Raw genomic sequence first — 24,489 nt, 5'->3', positions numbered from 1 at the left:
AATAGTTATCCGAAAATCATTTAAACGAAGGTTCAAATATCCGAAAATTTAAAAGTTGTTTCTTTACATTCAGATCGATGTTCAATAACAAATAAAACGTGTATAACGCGTAATCAAAATTATTGAAGGTATACAAACTTTCATTAAATACATTTTTCTAACATTAAACTTTCAAATATCTAGAAAAATAGGCACTCTATGAAAAAATGTTATGAATCAAAAGTTTCACGTTAAAAAATTACCCTGCACAGTCACTTATTTTGTTGAATTTTCACTGTTTTTATCCCTTTAATCAACTTGATTACATAATATACATGTTTTATGTGTTATTAGACATCTATCTAAATGTAAATAAACTATTTTTAAATTTTTCGGATATTTGAACCTTCAGTTAAATGAGTTTCGGATAACTATTCTATCGCTAAACTGAATTTTCCTTGGAACAATTTTCAATCAATTACTCATTCTTGAAAATGGTTTTCGGTCAATTAATCATTCTTTGAAATGGTTTTCTGTCAATTAATAATTCGGTAAATTAGGTTTCTGTAAAATAAATTTCGGTATCCTAATATTCGCTATTGTCATTTTCGGTCACTTGAATTATCGGGAACATTACCGGCACTCCTCTACCCATACCGTCTGCACCCGGATTTTTATTAGAGGCACTCACATTTGCTCAGACATTTGGCTAATGGTAAGGAAAACTGCAGAAAACCTTTTTCGAGCGCAAAATGTTACTGACGCTATTATTCAGATTTCGCATTATCACCGAACGAGATCTTGAGTGGACGCTTATTTATCGCCTGGGTGGGTCTAATATTTGACACGTCTCCCTCGTCCAACTTTATTTTCCGCAATTCATTTACCTATAAGAAAAAATTCGAATATTAAATAATGAAAGCAAACAAAATTTCGAATTCATGCGCATATATAATTCAAGAAAAATAGATTCTTACAAGATTCTTGTGAATGCTACTACCATCATCATCTACGAACCAAGTCACAGATTCCATGCAAGGTGGATAATCCAATGAGCCTTCATAAAATACAAATGGCACCACTCTATTGTCGATAGTTTTATTTAGGTCAAACGGGGGTATATCTGTTACTGCATTTCGGGATCGCACTTTATGTAAATTTTTTTCCAGGTTGTCAAAAACTTTTAGGGGAACGTCATATTCCGACTGAAATTTAAACAGAATGTATCAATTATATAGGATATTGCGTGAAGAGAAACGCTGTTAAAAATTTCTTACAAAAAAGTACAGAAAGCTAAAACCAATTTTAGGAACATTCCTTTTTTACATTCCTTTTTTAATTAGTTCAATTTGGCACATTTTAAAATTTTTATTATTTCTATATTGTTATATTTTTTGCTTCTATGTTTGAATGATGAGGGAATCGTATCCTAAACATTTTTCATCCTAAGTGAAAAAATAAAATAAAATTGTAAAGTGTTCTAAATTTCTGTAGATTTTTGTAGTTGTAAATCCTTGTAAATGTAACATTCTGCAATTTCTGTAAGAAAATTAAAGCTACATTAAAATACAACAAAATATACAAAAAACTACAGCATTTCTCTGAGTAATTGATAAAAGAGAGCATTTTTAGCACTGCTTTTGAAGATTTTAACTTAAATATTCTAACTTTATCCTAAATTCAGGGATATTCGATTTTTATAAGACTTCAAAAAATTCTTCATTAAAAGAAAGAATTTTACATATTTTGAAGTTTTTTTCAATTCCAAGAATGCCCTTGAATTTTCCACAACTCGTTTTAAACTTACTCAATTCAATAAATTTTTGAATATTTTTAACTTTTCTCAATTTAATAATTTTTTTGTTGAGTTGCGCTTGAATTTTTATGTGTTTCATCGAATTCTTCTCATTTCTCTTAAATTCCATTAAATGCATTCCTTATGGAATACAACACATTTAAAATCTTTCAACTTTAGCAAAACATTAATCACATTATTAGTGCACATTAGTCACTTTTTATCCCTTTTTGTGATAGAAATGAATAATTTTGGTAACTTTTTATGACTAAATAGGTCACTTGTTAAAAAAAAATTATGTTGTGATTACCCTGAGAATAACAAATTTGAAAAATTACTTGAAAAAATTATGATTATGTAACTTTTTCACTTTTCCTTCCATTTTTTGGAAATTAAGGTAGGTAGTCTCTTTTATTTTTTATTTAATAGTTATAACAGTAGAAATGAAGCAACTAACGTGAAATTCGTAAGAGTGAAAACGTAAACAAATTGAAGAAGTTACTCCATTGCCTACTTATTTTCTCATTTAGGGCTTTCAATTTGATATTTCTGTAGTATTTCTTGCAGATAATAAATGACGGCTTATTAAAATAAAGTATTTCAACTAATGTATGTGCCCTTCTTACCCTCAGCACCACTCGATATGCCACCAGGCCATTCTTTTGTGATTGAGCTTCTTCGAATGATTTCAAATCTGTTCTATAAAAAAACAGGTGCATCTCCATATCTACCTTGCTGAAAAAAAATTAATATACTCAATTCAATATTGATAATTTTTTAAGAGTTAGTAACAATAAGAATATGAAGCATGCACTTTTAACTTACTAATGCTCTGAGTCCATCTTAACAGTCCACTTTTTATTCGTGTGGTTAAAATAAATATAATTATCATTATTATTGTCTTCAAGGCGGGTGTCTTTGATTACTAACTGAATTTTAATTAGTGAAAATTTGGCTAATTAATATATAGACTTAAAAAAAGTATTTTGTTGATAGATTAGGAAATTTTATTGAGAACTTTCAATATATATCACAAATACAGGGTTTGTCCGGAAAGTATTAGGACTGATTTTCTTCCGCCGCAACTGTACTTCGGAGCGTGCGCGCACTGACTGGATTTGGTAGAAGGTGCTCCTAGCTAACGAACGAGCAGCTGGTCAGTTGTCTCCGAGTACTTGGAGAGTAAGGACAAGCATTTTCACGCGACGTGTTTCTGTGAGTGGTGCAAGCCGAAAATGCAGCGTTCGTTAAAGCAGAGGTACGCGATTAAATTCTGTGTGAAACTCGGTAAATCTGCGACAGAGGCGTTTGATATGATCAAGTAGGCTTACCCAGATGTTGCTTTTGCAAGAAGTGGTGTGTTTCGGTGGCACCAGGCCTTTTTGGAGGACCAGGAAGAGGTCGCCGATGAAGACCGTGCTGGAAGACCTTCGACTTCGCCAAACACCGACAATGTGACTCGTGTGCGCAAAGTTTTGAACTAGATCGTCGACTGAGTATTCGTTTAATTGCCCATACGTTAAATTTATCAAAATCTTTGGTTCATGACATCGCAGCTGACTGGAAGTTGCACCACGACAGCGCCCCGGCTCACTGCGCCTTTTTTGTGAACAGCTACCTGACCAAGGCCGGCATCCTAACGCTTCCGCAGCCGCCCTACAGCCCAGATGTGACCCCCCCCCAGACTTTTTTTGTTTCCTCGCCTGAAAAGGCCAATGAAAGGCAAGCATTTTGAGACGACAGAGGGGATCCAAGCAGCATGCGCCGCGGCTCTCAAGGCTATTCCGGAGAATTACTTCCGTGACGCCTTCAATGCTTGGAAATCGCGCTGGCAGCGCCGCGTCGACGTAGAAGGAGCCTATTTTGAATGTTTTTAAACAATTGTAACGAATGGCACAATAAATTTTTTAAATCGACTCAGTCCTATTACTTTCCGGACAAACCCTGTAGTATGTTACGAAAGTAGCTAAATTAAATTTCCCGATTAGGCCAAAATTTAAAACAATTCAACCTTCTCTTATTTTAAAGAGAATGTGCAAAACGTACGGAAACGAGCATGTAAAGTATGACAGGTGTAATTAGCGAAATTTTATTAATTAAAATTGGTAAAGAATTAAAAATTTATGCAAAACTTACCGGTTTTTCGGCCCAGTGAAAAGTGATTTTATCAAATAGGTATTTCGCATGAAGGGGTCCACCAGTGACCTCTGGAGGATTTCCAGACCAACGAGCTCGAAGCTCCACTGTATAATAAGAAAGGTAAAAAATTGTAATAAATAAAATGAAGCAGAATTAAATTTATGAATTAAAATAATGAATTTCTAATACCAGCGCGACCAGTATTCTTTATGGTCATGTTTGTTGGTAATTTATTAAAGTTTATATGTGTTAGCCCTTCAAGATGAGGATAAGGCGAGATGATCTGTGGCCTTGTAAATATAGGCGATTGGCGTTTTCCGTTACATTGTTCATATTTTTGGCCCCAGTTTTTTGCATCCTTATAACTGTATGCATCTGCGAAAAAAATGAAACTGTAAAGCTTTATTTGAAGAAGCAGTTACCTAAATTGTCACTTTTATTATTTGAATAATTTTTAGGAATAAAATTGCTCATTTTTCATTAGTAAAACTTATATTTTATCGCATTTGTATCTATTAACATTTATAGTTGCTAGAAAATTAGAAAAAATTAGGTCAGCATTCGTTGCTTCTTTACAAAAACTTTGAAATGTATTTTAAATCTTTTTAAAAATTTAACTTACTTGCTCGTAAAATGACACCAAAAAGAAAAGTCGCTATCAGACAGCGCTGTATTCTTTTGCACGTGATTGTGTCGTGAATTCAGTTTCACATGTTTTTAAAGTTCGTCGCATTTAAAATTGAGTAATATCTTCAATGAAGGCCATTAACACTAACCTTATATTTCACACTCATATGAAAGATACTTCTACTACGTACTTTTTTATAAAAAAAAAGCTATTTATATTGTGTAAATAATTTTAAATTACAAGCGTTTTTTTTTTAATTCTTTAGAGAAAAAAATCTGTTTTTATTCTGTAACTCTTGAAATAATTGTGTATTCTAATTTGAAAGTTTGGTATGCGTAATTCTGAAGAAAAGTCTTATTTTGTAGTAGACAAATTTAAAATTGCTCAGCTTTGAGAGCCTATGAATATGAAATCACTTTTTCGTAATTTTCTTAATTTTGAATTGTTGAATTCAAACCATTAACCTCTTCGAAATAGGCAAGATTATTAGGATTCTTTGTATCAGGGCCTAAAATGTAACGAAAATGGGCCTTTAAAAAAGATCCTACTCCATCTTCACTTCATTGGGAATCGAACCACAAAACTTTTGATTTCCGGTCAGGTGCTTTTCCAATTAAGCTATTAGAGGGATCAGAATAAGAACTCTTAATTCAAGAACATAACGCTAATTTTTAGCTAATTGTTAATGGTACAAGTAATTATTAAGAATTTTTTTAATTAATCTGCTATATCATTATAGCACTATATTATTATTATTTTTTGTTACACAAAATCTAATATTATATTTTTGGACGAGAATTCGTGTTTTTTTTTAATATAGTATTGTTTGGTTTACACTTTGTTTGCTTAGTTTAAAATTTAATTGACTGTTGAAAATTCGTCTTTTTGGACTAATAGTTTGGCTGAAAGTTGTAATTTTTTTCTGCCTTTTTAAATGCAGAATTTATTTTTTTCGTATAAAAATGTTATTAATTTAATAAAAATCCAAAAACTATGTTGAGACGTCATACTTTTTGGCAAAGAATTAAATTTTTTATTGAAAATTAAAATTTTTTATTTAAAAAATGTTAGTTTTTTGGATGAAAATGCAACTATTTTGCTAGAAAGTTCAATTATGCAGTTGAAAAAAAAAAAACTTTTTTGTTAAAAATCTATATTTTTTCTTGTTGAAACTTCAGCGGTTTTGTTAAAAGTTCGATCTTTTGTTTAAGTTAATCATTTTTGTTTAAGTATTCCACTATATTATGGAATATTTACTTTCTTCACCTCTTACACTTTTACACTGTTTGTGAAAAATCGTCTTCTTGGGTTGTAATTCAACTATTTTGGTAGCTTTATAGAAAGTTCGTCTTGTTGGCTCAAATGTTCAAAAATTCGTTCGACAATTGTTGCGAATTAATTTTTTCGTTGAGCATTAAAGATTTTCGCAGGAATTTCGAATTTTTTTTAATTCAACAGTTTTGTTAAAAATTTTTTTCTTTACTGGGAAATCTGTCATGATTAAAAATGCAACCCTTTTAATGAAAATTATTACATTTTATTTGAAAATTTATTTCCGTTACTAGAATTCTAATCATTTTTGGGTAAAAAAACAGCTTGGTTGAAAGTTAAACAACTTTGTTACAAATTCATCTTTTTCTTAAAAAAATTTTTTGTTGAAAATGTTGCTACTTTGTTAAGAATTCGTATTTCTCGTTAGAAACTGAAGCACTTTGTCGAAAGTACGAGGGTGGATCAAATATAAACCGAAATTTTACAAATACTTTTCTGATCCAATCGCAAGCACTCTCAAAGTGTAGGTTCTTGTAATGTAGTGAATTAGGAGTGGGTAAAACGCTTGGTGAGCTGTTTGACTCAGTCAATTCGTCAGTACAGCTATGAGTGAGTAACAGGTTTCAGCGTCCGTTGAAAAACGGCTTATAATAAAGTTTTTAACTAAAGAAGGCGTTAAACCGTGCGAAATTTTTACTCGATTGAAGGATCAGTATGGGGATGATACTCTGTCTAAAACTCAAGTGTTTGATTGGACCAAAAAGTTTAAGAGTGGACGAGAAAGTGTGGAAAATGTGAGTCATAATCGACGTCCAAGATCAAGTGACCTTATTGAAAGTGACAGGCGGTTCAGTATTCATGAAATCGCTTTACAGGTGGGCATTAGCTATGAAAGCGCTCAAACAATCATTAAAAATCATCTTGGTTTCAAAAAAATCTGTGCCCGATGGGTCCCGAAGTTATTGAACGAAGATCAAAAAAACATCCGACTGCGAATCAGTAAGAGACATCTGAATCGAATTCAGCGGGTGGGAGAGACTTTTTTGAAGTATATCGTGACATGCGATGAAACATGGGTGCATCATTACACTCCCGAGTTCAAGATGGCGAGTAAAGAATGGTGAAGGAAAGACGAAGCCGGTCCTGTGAAAGCCAAAACCCGTCTCTCAGCCGGTAAGGTGCTCGCGACCGTCTTTTTCGACTACAGAGGAGTGTTGCTCATTGATTTCCTACATGATCGACGTACGATTAACGCTGCCTACTACTGCTAGCTGTTGGAGGCAGAAAAAGTCGCTTACAGAAGCAAAAGACGCGGTAACCCCATCAGAAACGTCATCCTTTTCATGACAATGCCAGGCCACATACGGCGGGTGAAACGAAATAAAAACTGGAGGATATGCATTGGGAAACCCTTGAGCATCCTCCATATAGCCCAGATTTGTCACCCTGTGACTATCATTTGTTTGCGCCCATGAAAGATGCACTTGGAGGATTGCGATTTGACAACGATCAAGATGTTGAGGAATTCGTGCGCAATTCGTTGATGACTCGACCTCAAAGTTTCTACGAGCAAGGAATTAACAAGCTTCCAAACCGCTGGAAAAAATGTGTAGAGCGTGAAGGAGACTATGTAGAAAAATAATCAATAGTATTTTTGTATTGTTTTATAAATGAATAAATATTAAAAAAGAATTCCGGTTAATATTTGATTCACCCTCGTATAACTGTCGTGAAAATAAATTTTGTTGGTGAAAGATTTGTCATTTTAATTCATTATTTATTGTTGTAAAAATTTGATTCGTTTAACTACAAATTTATATACTACAGTTGATATTAATTTTTTTTTTTAAATTAAATTTTAAACTAAAAATTTAACTGGTCCAATTGAAGATTCCATCATTTTAGTTAAAAATTAATTTATCTTCCTGAAAATAATTTCACTATCTTCTTTTATTTTAAATTTTACTATTTTGTAGATTATTTATTAAATATGTATTTAAAAAGTTTTCTCCTTTGGTGAAAATGTTGGCTAATTTGTTGAAAATTCTTTCTTAAAATTTTACAATTTTTAATATCTAGTTTGAAAGCAGTGTCTTTTTGTGCGTCCTTTTTACAAGTTGCAGAACATTGTGTTTGGGCTGCGTCATTTATTGGAATAAGATTTTTAATATTTCAATAAAGAGCTCAAAATTATAAATTACTTAAAAAAAATACTAAAAAAAATATTATTATTATAAAGAAGTAAGACAAAATAGTACAAAAATCAGCATTGTAAATAATGAAATCAAAACTTATTTTCATTTATACTATCAAAAAGTGTAGATTTTAACCAGGGTTTCTAGCATATGAAAAATTGTGCGATCCTTTCTGGTTTAATTTGTAAATGATTAACTTGAAGTCTTTTACTGTTCTTATTGTGTAGATTTTCCAATTAAATTATTATTTTGAATCGTAAAATTTTCTACTAAGAATGGAAATTCTGAACAAGAAAATTTAAATTTAAATGATGAAACTTCAGAAAAAAATCGATTCTTAATTAAATATGGAATATCTAATATATCAACTGAAAAATATGGTAATTTCAATTAAAAAAAGTTAAATTTAACCAAAAAAGGTCTAAACAAAATAGGTAAATCCCCAACAACAAATTAATAATATATATTGTTTAAGAAGCAGTTGCATTTCAAACCAAAGTAAATGTACTTATGCTTTAAAATTTCTATTAGGGAGTTAAAAAGTCAAAAAAGAAATCTTTTGGAAAGAAATTAAACAATTTTTTTAAACTTTTTTTTCATTTAAAAATTAATTTGATTCATTACAAGTTTCATCTTACTTGCATAAAAATGGAACTTTTTGCCGGAAAATTTATTATTCAAATATCGTGAATGATGTTAAATGGAATTATAACGATTTATATGTTAGGAATAAATGATACAATAAAATAATTACTGGTGTTTATCATTCAGTGAAATTTAAGTAAATATTTCAACCGAATAAATTAAGGTATTACGCATTTAGAGCATGGATAATTTAATAATTATAATTCAATAAATCAATACGCATTTAGACTGACAACAATAATGTAATTTAATCATTTACAAAAAAAAAAAAACAATTTGATAAAAAAAATTGCTGAAGTTGACGTAGTCCATCCACGTATTTCGCAGTCAGCTTAAAGAAAATATATGTTTCACCTACGTAAATAATTGCATCATTTCCTTTACAAAATTCACGAGAAACCAAAAAAATATATAAAAAACTAAAATTTCTATATAAATGTTTAAACTATAATGTTAAATTTAGGAAAATGAAGTTTAGAACTGAAATCTTGCATAAGTCAGAGATATAATCCTATCATAAGAAAGAGGTTGCGATATAATCTCGAAGTCTGAAGGCACATTATCTCTTCATCTATTGGTTGAATTTAAACGTGCCGCCCTTTTCTTTAGAATCGAGAACAGAATCGAGATCAGAATCGAGATGAGCGGAATCTATTATGAAGGCAATGCATGCACACCGAAATTCGATCTAGAATCATTTTGAGGTTAAGAACAGAGCTGCGTATTATAAAACCAAGGCATTTCCACCGAAATGCGCTCTAGTTTTTTTAAACACTTATTTAATCTTCAACCATTGTAATTATTTAAATAAATCTCACAAACGGCTATTTTTTAAAGGATACATTTAATTTATCATGTTTCTTTGTAGATTTATAAGAAATATTCATGATTTAAACAATTTTAATTCAAAAATTAAGGCTAAGAATTTTTATCCGATGACTCTTTTCCATGTTGCTTAATAAACCTATAAGAACTAATAATTATTGAAACAATTTTAATTGAAAAATTAAGAGTGGCTTTTTCTACAAGTAAATTTATTTACGAAGTTAACTAAGAATGTCTACCCATGACTCTTTTGTATTTTGCTATGCAAATTTACATAAACTATGAGTTATTCAAAAAATTTTAATTAAAATACTAAAATTGACCTTTTTTCTAAGAGCCAGTTTTGTTTGCGGAGTCCAGCTAAGAGTGTCTATCCGATGACTCTTTTCTATATTGCTGTGTAAATTTAAAAGAACTGTTAATTATTTAAACAATTTTAATGAAAAAATTAGGAGTTTGACCTTTTTTATACAAGTCAATTTTTTTACGGATTCAAGTAAGAATGTCTATACGATGACTCTTTTCTATATTGCTATGAAAATTTACAAGAACTATTATTCATTTAAATAATTTCAATTCAAAAACTAACAGTTTCACCGTTTTGATACGAGTCAATTTTTGGAAGGAGTTAACTAAGAATGTCTATCGGATGACTCTTCTCTATTTTGTTTGTAAATTTACAAGAAATTTACAAGAAATATTATTTATTTAAAGAATTTTAATGTCAAAATAAGTATTTAACCTTTTTTCTACGAGCTTATTTTTTTACGAAGTCAAGTAAGAATGTCAATACAATGACTTGTTTATGCTGTTTTTCAAATTTACATTAACTATTATCCATGTAAATAAATTCAATTTAAAAAGAAGAGTTTGACTTTTTTTCTACGAGTTAATTTTTTCACGAAGTCAAGTAAGAATGTCTATACAATATCTCTTTTTTATCCTGATTTTTAAATTTACAAGAACTATTAATTATTTAAACCATTTTCATTACAGAATTTAAAGTTTGGCCTTTATCCTACGAGTCAATTTGTTTTCGAAGTCAACTAAGAATGTCTATCCGATGAATCTTTTTATGCTGCTTTTCAAACTTACAAGAATTATTGATTATTTGAACAATTTTAATTAAAATTAAGAGTTTGGCATTTATCCTTCGATTAATTTGTTTTTGAAATCAACTTAAAAGGTCTATACGATAACTCTTTTCTATGTTGCTTTGCAAATTTACAAGAACTATTGAGTATTTAAAGAATTTCAATTTCAAAACTAATAGTTTCACCGTTTTGATACGAGTCAATTTTTTGACCGATTTAACTAAGAATGTCTATCGGATGACTTTTTTATATTTTTTTTTTGTAAATTTACAAGAACTATTATTTATTTAAATAATTTCAATTTAAAAATAAGAGTTTAACCTTTTTTCTACGAGTTAATTTTTTGACGCAGTTAATTAAGAAAGTCTATACAAAAAGTCTTTTTTCTGCTGCTTTTTAAAATTACAACAACTATTTATTATTCAAACAATTTTAATTAAAAAATTTAAAGTTTTGTCTTCATCGTACGAGTCAATTGGCTTTCGAAGTCAACTAAGAATGTCTATCCGATGACTCTTTTCTATTTTGCTATGCAAATTTACATAATATAATTATTTAAAGAATTTCTATTAAAAAATAAGAGTTTGACCTTGTTTCTACGAGATACTTTTTTCACTATGTCGAATAAGAGTTTCTATAAAATGACTCCCTCATGGTGCTTTTTAAATTTACAAAAACTATTAATTATTTAAACAGTTTCATTAAAAAATTAAAAGTTTGGCCTTTATGCTACGACTCAATTTCTTTTCGAAGTCAACTAAAAATGTCTATCCGACGAATTTTGTTATGCTACTTCTCAAACTCACAACAATTATTGATTATTTGAACAATTTTAATTAAAAAATTAAGAGTTTGGCCTTTATCCCAGGATTAATTTGTTTTTGGGGTCAAGTAAAAATGCCCATACGATGACTCTTTTCTATGTTGCTTTGCAAATTAACAAGAACTATTGAGTATTTAAAGAATTTCAATTTCAAAGCTAAGATTTTCACAGTTTTGATACGAGACAATTTTTTGACGAAGTAAACTAAGAATGTCTATCAAATGGCTCTTTTTTATTTTTCTTTGGAAATTTAGGAGAACTATTTTTTCAAAGAATTTCAATTTAAAAAGAAGAGTTTGACCTTTTTTGTACGAGTTAATTTTTTTACGAAGTCAAGTAAGTATGTCTATAAAATAACTTTTTTTTCTGCTTCTTTTTAAATTTACAATAGCTATTAATTATTTAAACAAGTTTAATTAAAAATTTAAAGTGTGGCCTTTATCCTAGGCGTCAATTCGTTTTGGAAATCAACTAACAATGTCTATCCGATGACTCTTATTTATGTTGCTATGCAAATTAACATAATCTATTAATTATTTAAAGTATTTCAATTAAAAAATAAGAGTTTGACCTTTTTCTACGAGTTACTTTTTTCACTAAGTCGAATTTAGTGTTTCTATAAAATAACTCTTTTCGTGCTGCATTTCAAATTTAAAAAAAAAACCATTAATTATTTATACAGTTTTAATTAAAAAATTAAAAGTTTGGCCTTTATGCTATGAATTAATTTGTTTTCGAAATCAACTTAGATTGTCCATTCGATGACTCTTTTCCATGTTGCTGTGCAAATTTACAAGAACTATTAATCATTTAAAGAATTTTAATTACAAAATTAAAAGTTTAACCTTTTTTCTACAAGTGAATTTGTTTACGGAGTCAACTAAAAATGTCTATCGGATGACTCTTTTCTATGCTGCTTTTTAAATGTACAATAACTATTATTTATTGAAACAATTTTGATTAAAAAATTAAGAATTTGGTTTTCTTTCTACAAGTAGGCTACATTTTTTGACGTAATTAACTAATAATATCTTTTCAATGATGTATTTTCTCTAAAGCTGTAAAAATTCACAGTTATTAATTATTTAAAAAATGTTTATCAACATATTTATAGTTTGGCTATTTTTCAAGTAAGAGGCATAATTTGCTTACGGAATGAACTAAGAATGTCCTTCGATGATCATTTCCCACCATAATTTATAAATTTATAATAATTATCAATCATTCAAACAGTATTCATAAACATATTGAGAGTAATGGTATTTTTAAATTAATAAACACAATTTGTTCACGAAGTTAACTAACATTATTTTCACAATGACTCTTTTCTAAGTTATTTGTTAAATTTACAAGAATTATTGATTACTTAAAGAACTTTCATAAAAAATTCAGAATTTGCCTATTTTTCAACAAAAAGGATCAATCAAATTTTCATTATTTATCATTTAAACTACTTTCATGAGAAAATTAAGAGATTGGGCATTTTTTCACAAATAGGCTTAATTTGTTTACGAAATCAACAAAGATTGTATTTCCAATAACTTTTTACTATGACACTTTGGAAATTTAGACTAATGACTTATTATTAAAATAAATTCCATAAACAAATTCAGAACTTTACTGTTTTTTTTTAGATTTTCAACTATTTGAACATTTTAAACAAATTAGTTTATATAAAAACTGCAGAAAACCACCTTCTGAGTTTAGCCGGGTTTTCAAGATTTGAGTATACAACCCGGTCGTACCTGTAAATTGTGATTATTTTCAAACATTATTTTCGAAAATCTAAATTGTCAAAAAAAGTCCAAATTGTTGATCTTCTGAGAAGACAATTACTTTATACCTAAACTAGAAACATTTTTTGAACTATTTCTTTTGCATGCCAGAATGAAAAATTTTTCACAAAATTCAACGTCTTGAGTTCGAAGTGTTACTATTTTTCGACGTTCCTTGTTTTCAAATACAATGAAAAATTTTTTAATTCCCTGTTGCATGGAATGATTCTAATTCTTTCCGAAGATTATTTGTTCCAAATAAAAATAATTCTTTTCAAGAATCCCCCTTGCAGATACCAAATTAAAGTAATTCTTTAAAAAATGGCTTTTTTCGGATCCAAAGTGATCTCAAAGATCTCTTTTTTTTTAAATTGAAAATGATAGTTAATTTGAAAAATTCCATGTACCAAATCTAAATTATGATTATTTTCGAAAATTTTCTATTACTTATCGGAATGATAATGCTTTTAAAAAATCTCCCATTCAGAAATAAAACTATTGTTATTCATTAAAAAATTGCCTTGTGTTAAATCTAAATTATAATTTTTTGGAAAATTCTTTTTCTGAAACATAATGTGTATTATTTTATAAAACTCCTTCTTGTTATTGAAAATTTTAATTGTTTAAAAAAATTCCTTATCTTATATCTCAATTGACATTTTTTTCAAGAATTTGCTCTTCTAAACTATAATGAAAATTATTTTCGAAATAACGGAGAATTAAATGTATTCGCATTAGTTAAAGTTAAAACGTAATGCATTTTACAATATAATATTCAGTTTATAATCTATAAATTTTTAATTTTTAAATTTTTAATTTAGAAATTAGATCAGAGTTAGAAATCAGAGATTCAAACTAGTGAGTGCATTCAGAATTAGGCGTAGCAGCTTCATCTGTTTTATTAATGATTCTCCGTATTATGCAAGCATACAACTCGGTTAATGCGGAGTGGTTGGGTGAGGCTCGTTGCCTCGGATAACGCGGAGCCTCGGATAATCGAAGGACAGTTAATCGAGATTCTACTGTAGTTAAATTTATTTAATTTAGATTCAGAGAGATAACCTTAAATAATCATCCTTAAATAATTTTGAATATAAATTTTTTCTTTTTATTAGTCTTGCGCTGACAATCGTTTAACACTTCTAAAAGTCTGACAGTAATGTTATAAAAAATAATGCGAGATTTTAACAAATAATAATAAGTAATAAATAAATAATAAGGTATTTTTTATATTTATTACAAACAAGCTTTAGCAATCTTTCTACTTAATAATTAGCTTATAATTTATTTAAATTATTTACATGTTTTTAACAAAATTAAATAAACTGATCTGTCAAAAACTTTAATTTAACTAACGCTTCTTCATAACAAATTTATTTGCATCTTTGCTTTAATATGAATAATTACCTGAATAAATATAAGACAAAGTTATCATTTTGATATGATGATGAAATTTTGATTTGATGTGATGAGCGACCTGTGAATATTAATTTATTTATTTTGTCTTCCTCGTCCTTCATTTTTAAAATAAAGAATCCAACCTTTTTTGGGTGAAAGTTAATTTATTCTGGTTCAAATGTCCACTATTATACTTTTTGTACAGGAATTATTTCATTGGTAAAAAATTACACTAAGAAAGATTAAATTACTTTGTGAAAGACGCAAGAGTTCATATTAAAAATTCAATATTTCTTTTTTCAAATTAAAAATCCACCTATGCTTTTGAAACCTTAACCATTTAGTTGAAAATTTGTTTCTGTTTTCGTTGAATTAATGTTGTCAACTGAAAATTCTACTTTTTCATGTTTGTTTTAAAAATGATCCTTGTCAGTTGAAAATTGAACTACTGTTTAAAAATTTGTGTTTAAAATAAAAATGCAATTGTTCCCTTTTGTTAAAAATGCATTACTTGGTTTTTAAGAATCACTATTTTAATTGAAAGTTCATCTCTTTAGTTTAAAATTTAATTATTTCGTAGAAAACTGTTACTTTTCATTGTATTTAAATATATTTTTAATTAAGTGAATTTTTGTTTGTTAAAATATCAAATTTTACGACATTTATACGGCAATTATACGACAACAAAAAAGTTTGTCAATCGAAAGCAGAACTCTCTCGAAATTTCGTGCAAGAGAATGCTGAATATCATTAATTAATAAATAAATAGTGGTCCATAATGATCCTATTTTGATCCAATATATTTTTGAGATTGTATCAAATTCTTGTTTTTGTTAACCTTGTTTAAACGATGGGAAGGAAATATTTTAAAATTAAAGACATTCTAGTAAACGTTCCTATTACATAATATGACCATCTTCTTGTTTCAATAGAGATAAAAATTTCACACTATCTCATAGTTTTATTAAACTTATTTTTATTATACGGTTTCCATATTCATGATTTCATAAAATTATTATACACAATTTTAATTTTTCTTCTTACCAAGCAGTTAGTTTCTCACTATTTAATTAAAAAATATCTCTACAATTCAAGTAAGTGATTTGCTACCAATCTTCAGTACTTATTCTCTTTGTGTCTGATTAAGAAAGTCCATTATTTCATTTTTTCCTTATAGTCTAAATGTATTTAAAAAATATTTAACTCACTCTGCAAAATAGTCTTAGATTTCTCCTGTCAGAAATGTTTGCAACATTTTTTCTTAAAATTTATTTTTTCATAAATATGACTTTTACTATCAAAACATCATAAAAAGGAAATTCATGATTGATCGGTTTGACCTGGATGCATTTTAATATAAAACGAAAAGTATAGACGATTTCTTCGAAAAAATCTCAATTTTTCAACAACAATTATAATTAATTTTTAAGAAAAAGGGGCATTTTTGACAAAATAGTTAAATTTTCCACCAAATTCATGTAGCCTTGATAAAAGAAAAATGAATTTTCAATCAAAAGCATAATAGTATATAATTTCATACAAAATATTTTATTAAAAAACATGCGTCTTTATATTCTAAATTGTCTACTTAATTAAGTATAATCAAAGATTAAGTTTCTCAATAATCTTTAGGCTTCAAGGTCAACATTTTCATGTTGGTAATTTTTTTCTTTCATTATTTTTTGTACAATCAAGATTTTAATTTTCGATATTCCAAAAAAATTTTCAAATTCGTTATAATAATTTTGTAAAGCTTTTAAAAGGCAATCTTTTTTCTCTCGGGTCTTTTTCTCTCACATCGTGCGTTGTTTGACTTAAAATATTGATTTGTGATTGATTAAACATTTTTTGAAAACGCTATAACTCTGAATTTTTTTATCGAAAAAAGTTATAAACAAAAATTGTTAGCATTGTTCAAGACTATAAATATCTGAACATCGAATTTGCAAATTGAGAAAAAGAGTGGTTTCAAAAATGTTGAAAATGCTCTCACTTTTTTATTTTTTATCAAAAATGGCTGTTTAACGAACTCGTTCTTTTTTCTAGGAGCTAAAAAAGTCAGCCAAATATCGATTTTATCCGTTCACTTTTTCGAGAGTTATCGTGTTTACGGACGGACGAACAGACAGATAGACGGCATCGTGAAAACTTGATTTTCGGATCCAGAGGGTTCTGAAACGTGAAGATCCGTTAAAAAACTGTGGTATCATATTTTGGACAATTCTAGTACTTTTTCAATAATAAATTATGGGAATGTGAAAATATGCATTTTCGATCGAAATAATTTAATTTTTTATTTGAAAAAAAGGCGATGATTGAGCAAAATGAGTGAATTTTTTTATTCGAAAAATAAATTTTATAGTTGAATTTTCTTGCAAGAAGATGAACTTTCTTCTAAAGGCAAATAAATTTTGAACAAAATCTATTTTGCATTTTGTATATGTCTTGTTATTTTCTAAGACATGGGTATTCTAAGAAAAAGATACAAATTTCAAAGAAAATAGTTAACTTTTCAAAGAAAGAGATGAATATTTAATCAGGAATATTAAATTTCTATACAAAAGAATACATTTTTGACACAAAATGAAATAGTTAAATTTTTAGTTAAAAAATTGACTTAATAAAAAAAACTAATCTTCAACCGAAGAAATTAAATCGTAATGAAAGAGACTAATTTTCTACAAAACTAGAAAATTTTTTAATAAATCGCATTAATTTTTAACAAAACAGATTACTTTTCTACGAAGTGCAAAACACATTTTCGATAAAATATATAAATTTTAAATTAAAAGATCATATGAACTCCCATCTAATTTGAACTAAAAAATTAGATGGGAGTTCATTTGATCTCATTTTCACATTCCCAGCCAACAGTGGAAAAAAATGACATTTTTGGTTCAAAATAACATACAGCCCACAAATACTAACCAATTTCAACACACAAAAAAATCAAAAAAGCTCTTAAGATTTCTAAAAGAGTTGTCGAGCTTCATTTTTCAATTAGGCTTTCTATTTTTTATAAATAAACAAATATGACGAAAAATGGCCATTTTATCTATCTGACCTTCCTGGTACTTGTCAATAACAGGAAAATGGTTGAAATCGCGTAAGTCGTATAGAGTAACATTATCTAAAGATGTTTCAATATTACATATTAAAAAAAAAATTATTTGTGGAAAAAATGTGTTCTACGATTTTTCATAATTATACGGTTTTTAAAGTTATGTTGCAAGAAATTTGAATAGAAACAATATTATATTCTTAAAAATTTTCTTAAGATTATAATTCTTCATATTATAAACAAATTTAATGAACAAATGCATTAATCAGGCATTTGTCTCCAGTGCAATTCGTTTTTTTCTATGTTAACTGTTTAAATTAGGATATCGAAAAAAAAAAATTTCGTGGACAGATGCCTGAATGATGCATCTGTTTATTGAATTTGTTTTGGAAAAATATATGATTTATCAACCAATTATGAATTTTTCTGAAACCATTATGAAATTCCCACATTAAAAAAAACATCGAAAAGAACTAATAGTTCCGTCAACAGATGCCCAAGTAATGTAATTTTTTGTAAAAATCATAAAATTTATCAACTTATCATGAATTTTATTAAATTTATTATAAAGATCTAAATTAAAAGTCTGACATAAAAAAACAGCATTTTTTTGTCGACAGATGCCCGAATAATGCATTTATTGTTTACCAAAATTTTTTTTGTAAATATTCTGATATTGGAATATCCTTAACTAATATTACTCTATGCAACTAAAGCGATTGCAAAAATCTGTCTGTCATTGATGAGCGGCGAGACGTCTAATAGAACAAATTGTCACTTTTCTCGTCATATTTGTTTATTTATAAAAAAATTGAAAACCTTATTTGAAAATCAGGCTCAATAACTCTCTTAGAAATCTTATTAACTTTTTCTTGTGATTTTTTGTCCAAATCGGTGAATATTTGTGGGCTGTACGTTATTTTGAACCATAAAAGTCTTCTTTTTCCACAGTGCGGCCCACCTTTAGGTACGAAACCAAAAACTCATATATATATTCATATGTTTTTTTTTTATGTTTATAACACATTTACATAATTGAGAGCCTTTAAAACACTGTGAAATAGTTGACTGAAAAATGTTTGTTTTTTGAAATTTTTTTAATTTTATGACTCTTGTAAATTTTGCTTTTATAAAAAAAGTCATTTAGATCAATTGTTAACCTTCTCGAATAATTTGAATATCCGTGCAGACAATTTTTGAATTTTAAAAAAAGTGGTCTCAAAAATATTCAAAATGCGCTCACTTTTTGAATTTTTATCGAAAATGGCTGTCTAACGAACTTGACCTTAATTTTTAAATACTAAAATAATTTAATAAAGGAAAATTCAATCCGCAAATTCTTTCAAAAGTTATCGTGCTAACAAAAAAACCATCCATGGACGATAGACAGGCGGACAGACAGGTTGACAGGCAGACAGACAAACTGAAAGACACATTTGTAACAAACTGTTTTTCGGAATCAGGGGGTCTCAAAACGTGGAGATTTGATCAATACTGAGGGGGGGGGGTCAAGGTTTACACAAATCTATAGTCGACTGTATTTTTTTTTTTTTAGTTGTTTTTAAAATTACTAGTACGAAATCATAGTATTTTAATGTGTAGCTGCAGACTTTAGGTCAGACTATAACTCCAAGTAGCTCATTTTGCAATTAAAGAAAATAATTGTCAATCAAAATGATGAAACTTAATTTGTTTAAAAAAAAATTAGTTATATTTTTATAGAGATATGAATTTTCAATTAATATGATGAACCTTCCAGAAATAAAATTAACTTTCAACAAAAGAGTTAAGCTTTCAATCGCAAGTAGTTACATTTCTAAAAAAAAGTTTCTTAACGAAAGATGTAAAAAAATATATCATAAGTTATTATATCATAATTGTATCATAAGTTTTAATTCTTTAAAAACATTTCCGTTCCATGTCAAAAATTTGTCGTCCCAAGAGAAATTTTATATCTTTACTGAAACTCCCTGTCTTAAAATAAAAAGTATAGTTATTTTTACTCATATTCCTTGCAGCTTTAGATAAAGTAAAAATTACTTTTCTAAAATGAAAGAAATTACTATAATATTTAAAACTTGAATTTTTCTTCAATGGGAAGTCAATTCCTGGTTTTTTAATCAAATTCCCGGGTTTTCCTCAGTCATTTCTTGGTTTCCCTTTAAAGTCGTCACCCTAATTATAAACAAATTATATATAAATATGGGTCATTGGACCGGAGATTTACCCCCTAAATTTATTTTGGTGTGAAATTTGTTGTTTTTTTTTCGTTTTGTTTTGTTGAAAAATATTAAATGCGAATTTCTTATTTCAATATGATATGCAGAATTTCCAAAAACTAAATGTTTGGAAATGATCATTTTAAAAAAAGTGCTAATCTTAACTCTTTTATAACTCAAAAAGTATTTATCAAAAATTGTCGAAAATTTTACCTAATATGCGCTTGATCCGAAAATAAAGTGAAAAAATAAGGTTCTTTTTAAGCAATCTCTATTTGTTTATACAAATGCCTAATTTAATTATAAAAATTCATTCGAGCAATTTTTCAGTATACTGCATTTCAATGTTCGGAATCAAGCGCATATTACATAAAATGTTGAAAATTATTTTTCATTCCCAATATTTTTTACTGTTTCAACTGTTAGAAGGGGAGACTTGATTCCTTAGGTGCGATAAGAAAATTCATTAGTGATATTTTTAATTTGTGATTTTTTTGGTGGTTGCAGGTGATGTAGGGTGAGAATTGGTTTGTTAAATGTTATAGGGGTACTTCCCAAGTGTTGGTTTTGTGTTTTCGTATGATTTATTAATTTTAAAATTTTTCGGAAGTCTTTTGTTAACTCCAAAAAATCCTTCAACTTTTGATAACCAAATAACTTTTAAACTCTCTAGTTAATAAATCTATCCTCACAGTAATTGAAATTGCAAGAAGTATTAGAAATTACAAATAATTATAACAGAAAGTTTTGCAAGAGTCCAATTAATACATATATTCCCACGCGAAATTAAATCTTTAATTAAAAATTATCACCCTCGTCAAATTTTCAAGACTTTAGTTAATTTACAGGATGTTCAAAAAGGTCAAGACCCACGAAATGTTTCCTCACGTAAAATATTTTTCATTGACGTCAAGGTCATTTTTGACGTCACTTGTACGCGTGATCAATGATGATAGACGCGTGATTCAGTGGTGATCTTTAATTTGACCTTGGCCATGACCTAAAAGGTAATTTGAAGTTCACCTTAAAAAAATGGAAACTTCCCGTTTTGACTTCCGAAATCAAAAGAGCGCAAAATTTTGCGTTAAAACATGCATCAAGATCATAGGTTCAATTTGACCTCGAAGCTCGCTCTGAGGTTATTAAAGTTTAAACAAAGTCCGAACATCTCTGAGATCAGCTGCTTCCGAAAAAAATGAATATAAATGGCAGTTATTTGCTTCAAAAATTCAATCCTGATCTTTAATTTGAATTTGACGATGACCTCAGAGGTCGTTTCAAAGTCAACATTCTTTTAAATGGAAACTGCCCTTTTTGACATGGGGAATCAATAGAGCAGGAAATTTCACGTTAAAGTATGTATTAATTTCAGAGGTTCAATTTGACCTTGAAGGTCCTCGAAGGTCATTAAAACTTATCATAGGATAAGAATCTGCAAAAGATTTTTGGGAAACCTGTGTGGTAATTATTCTTAATTAAAGTGTTTATGGATTTTTTTAGTTGATGGAAGACTAGAAGGGTTTGATCATATGCGCCTGGGATGTTTTTTTTTATTTAGATTTTTCGTTATAACTGAAATTTTCTGTATAGCTTGGAGATATTTAAAGGTAAATAGTATGATTTTGTAATTTTGAAATTTTTTGACCATGTGTTATTAACCCCGAAAAATCATTGACATTTGATTTGCATTTTTGTGTTTTGTTTAATATCTATACTTTTTGTTAGGAGAAGGTTTTAGTGTTATGGTGTTATAGTGTCAAAATTTCAGTCTTGGCCTGGTAGGTGATTGGTCAAGGGCTGGTCGGGCCCTTTTGGTCACTAATTTCCGTGCGGGTAATCTTCAGGTTCTTAATTTGGGGAAGTTAGAGATTCCCACTAAATTACGGAATCGTTCCAAAACTGATGTTTAATTTGCCGCGTAGATCAGGTAAATTTTCTAAAAATTCTTGAGTGTTTCTGTATGGTCAGGAAGATATTTTGTCCTAAAATATTCGATGAACTAGCACAATATTTTTGAATAATTTTACACAGTTTCTCGGAGAAAAGTTTATTAATGTTAAAGTCATCTCAAACATTTGTAATAAATAATTATTAAGTTAATAATTTTTTATGAAAATCAACTTTTTACAAAAACAACCTTTGTATTAAATTTTAAGAAAATCCATATTGGAAAAGATAAATATAGATGCAGGTGAAAAGTGCCCGCCGGAAGTCATAAGACTCTAAATTTGTATAGATGCTTATTTTCAAATTAATCTAAACGGTTAGCCACATGTAAATAAAGTCTAATGCTTCAGGTATTTCAAATTGAAAAAAAAAGTTTTTGATTAATTAGTGAAGAGAAGTATACTAGCAGTCAACTATTCAGCACGGTACAGTTGAGATTTCGCTACCACCTTCATTTTAGTCTTGCGGTTCTGGACTGGTAGCTTTGAAGAAAATCCGCAAGGGCGCAACGTGCTGCCTCTCGCGCAACTGAAATAACGCGTCGAGTGTTTAAGACAGCAGTCCTCACTCAGAAAAGCAAAATTACCTGGAGCAGAGACAACCGTGACCAACATTGAGGTTCCTTCAGAGCGAAGCTCTTCCATTGGTGCATTCCAGTTGAAGTTTTTTTTTAAATTAATATTTCACAAATTTTTGGGAATTTTAGTCACATAAATTGATGCATTTTTGAGGGTAGGATATGTCCTCCATTTAATCTTGAGTAAATTTTCGCACTTTTAAATATTTCAAAAAAGTTTATGGAGGTTTCCGTAAAGAATGAGAATTTTGAGAAACTTTTAGGGAATTTTATACAATTTTTCGGGATTTGGTTAATATTCCGCATGGATATTTGGGAATTTTCCCTATTAAACTTCCGAAAAAATTCCCGAAAATGTGTGAAAATTAGCGTCAACACAATTTTTGGTAAAATTCCCTCATAATTTCTTCGGAACAATTGAATTATCATATGGCCCATACTAGTATCCGATCAGGCCCCGTATAGGATAAGTCGGGTTACCGGACTAGCCTACGACTAATCTACCGTGACGCTACTAGTCGGGGCCTAGTCAGATGACCAGACTAGCCCCCGAATTTAAGTGGGGTTAACTGGTGGGGAACTAGACTAATTCCCCATTTTAATTTCTACACGGGTTTCCGAAGATTTCAAGAGATTCAACAGACTTAAACGAATTCAAGAACATCATATTTTAAAATTACTCTCAAATCTTAAAACTCATTTAGATTTCACTGAAATACCTTAATAGGTCTTCAAAATTACTTCAAATCTCTTGAATTCACTAAAAATATCTTGAAATCTTTTGAAATTCAATTATAAACTTAAAGAATTTTTTAATCATACAAATCCCTTTAAATCCCTCAATATTTCTAAGAATCTTTTTAAATACTTGAAAATATTTTTAAATTACATAAAGAACCTTAAACATTTTTTTTAATCATTTAAAATTCTTTGTAATGTTTCAAATTCCTTTACCGACTTTTTAAACCACATAAAATTTATTAAAATGCTACGCAATCCCTTAAAATCTCTTGAACTCACAGAAAGTATTTTAAAGGCTTCGAAATCTCTTTGAAATTCTTATAATCTTTGGCATTCTTTAAAATAATTTAAACTCTTTTCAAATCCATTTATAAACTAAAATCTTTTTCAATTTAAAACAATTTTGAAATCCCGTAAAACTATTTTGAAATTCATTGAAATACTTTTAATCATTCAGCAATATTTTGTAATTTCACAGTAATACATGAAAATCTTTGAAATTTCTTGACATTTTTAAAAATTATTTAGAATAATTCGGAATTTTGGAATATCAAAAATATTGAATATTATAAAAAATATCAAGAATACCAAGAATATCCGGGAACATTGAAAGAATACGTGTATTGGGAATATTTAGTGAATGTATCAGTAATGTTGGAGTGATCGAGCTCTCGTCATATCAAAATAAATTGGTTTAAATAATATCACATTCTGAAAGTATTGATTTTTTTAAAAGTTATTTTATATTTATGGCCATATGCGATATTATTAATAGTGGTTACAAGTAAACTGTAATCAAATTCGGTTTTTTGAAAAATAACGTACGAATAACAATCATCACTGACCGAATTCATTTTGAAATCAGGCGTAAAATAACGAAATTACCTAAGAATCCTGACCTATTATATTCACAAAATTCAAAAATTATTCTAAAGATACAAAAATAAAAGACAACTAATTTTTGAAAGCATAATTTATTTTGAAATTGTTTATGTAAAATAAGGCAAACCTGAAGGCAAACAAATAGTATTTTTAATGAGTCTTTGAAGATACCCATTACACGTACAGTGAAATAAATCTTAAGGTTAACTCTAGAAGAAACGCATGAATTGTGCAATACAATTGTTTACAATTCCCTTCTGATAATACTCATTGATAAAACAATCATTACAGTGACTTATAATTTAAAATTGACGTTGTAATACTTTTATTACTTCAGAAGTATACATTTTGGTGTCAATGTTCAGTTCCACATTAAAACATTTTTTACATGTAGTACCAACAAAATTTTTGGTAAAGAATGCGCATTTTTTAAACGATGCGATGGAACTACGTCTGTTTTAATGCAACTGCATGTTAGGGATTGTAATAATATA

General features: G+C 28.5%; 1 protein-coding gene across 1 annotated transcript; it reads right to left on the bottom strand.

The window, feature by feature from the left end:
• Positions 1-746: 746 nt before the first annotated feature.
• Positions 747-22,439, bottom strand: LOC117170023 (carbonic anhydrase 14-like). Its single transcript, XM_033356539.1, has 5 exons — positions 22,382-22,439; positions 4,103-4,288; positions 3,911-4,017; positions 957-1,184; positions 747-866 (listed from the first exon to the last, which is right to left on the bottom strand). The coding sequence occupies exons 1-5, from the start codon at positions 22,437-22,439 to the stop codon at positions 747-749; spliced, it is 699 nt and encodes a 232-aa protein (XP_033212430.1).
• Positions 22,440-24,489: the final 2,050 nt, after the last annotated feature.

This window comes from Belonocnema kinseyi, chromosome 3, assembly GCF_010883055.1.
Source record: "Belonocnema kinseyi isolate 2016_QV_RU_SX_M_011 chromosome 3, B_treatae_v1, whole genome shotgun sequence".
Lineage (NCBI taxonomy): Eukaryota > Metazoa > Arthropoda > Insecta > Hymenoptera > Cynipidae > Belonocnema > Belonocnema kinseyi.
The sequence above is the reverse complement of the archived record's forward strand: the minus strand, read 5'-3'. Positions and strand labels throughout refer to the sequence as shown.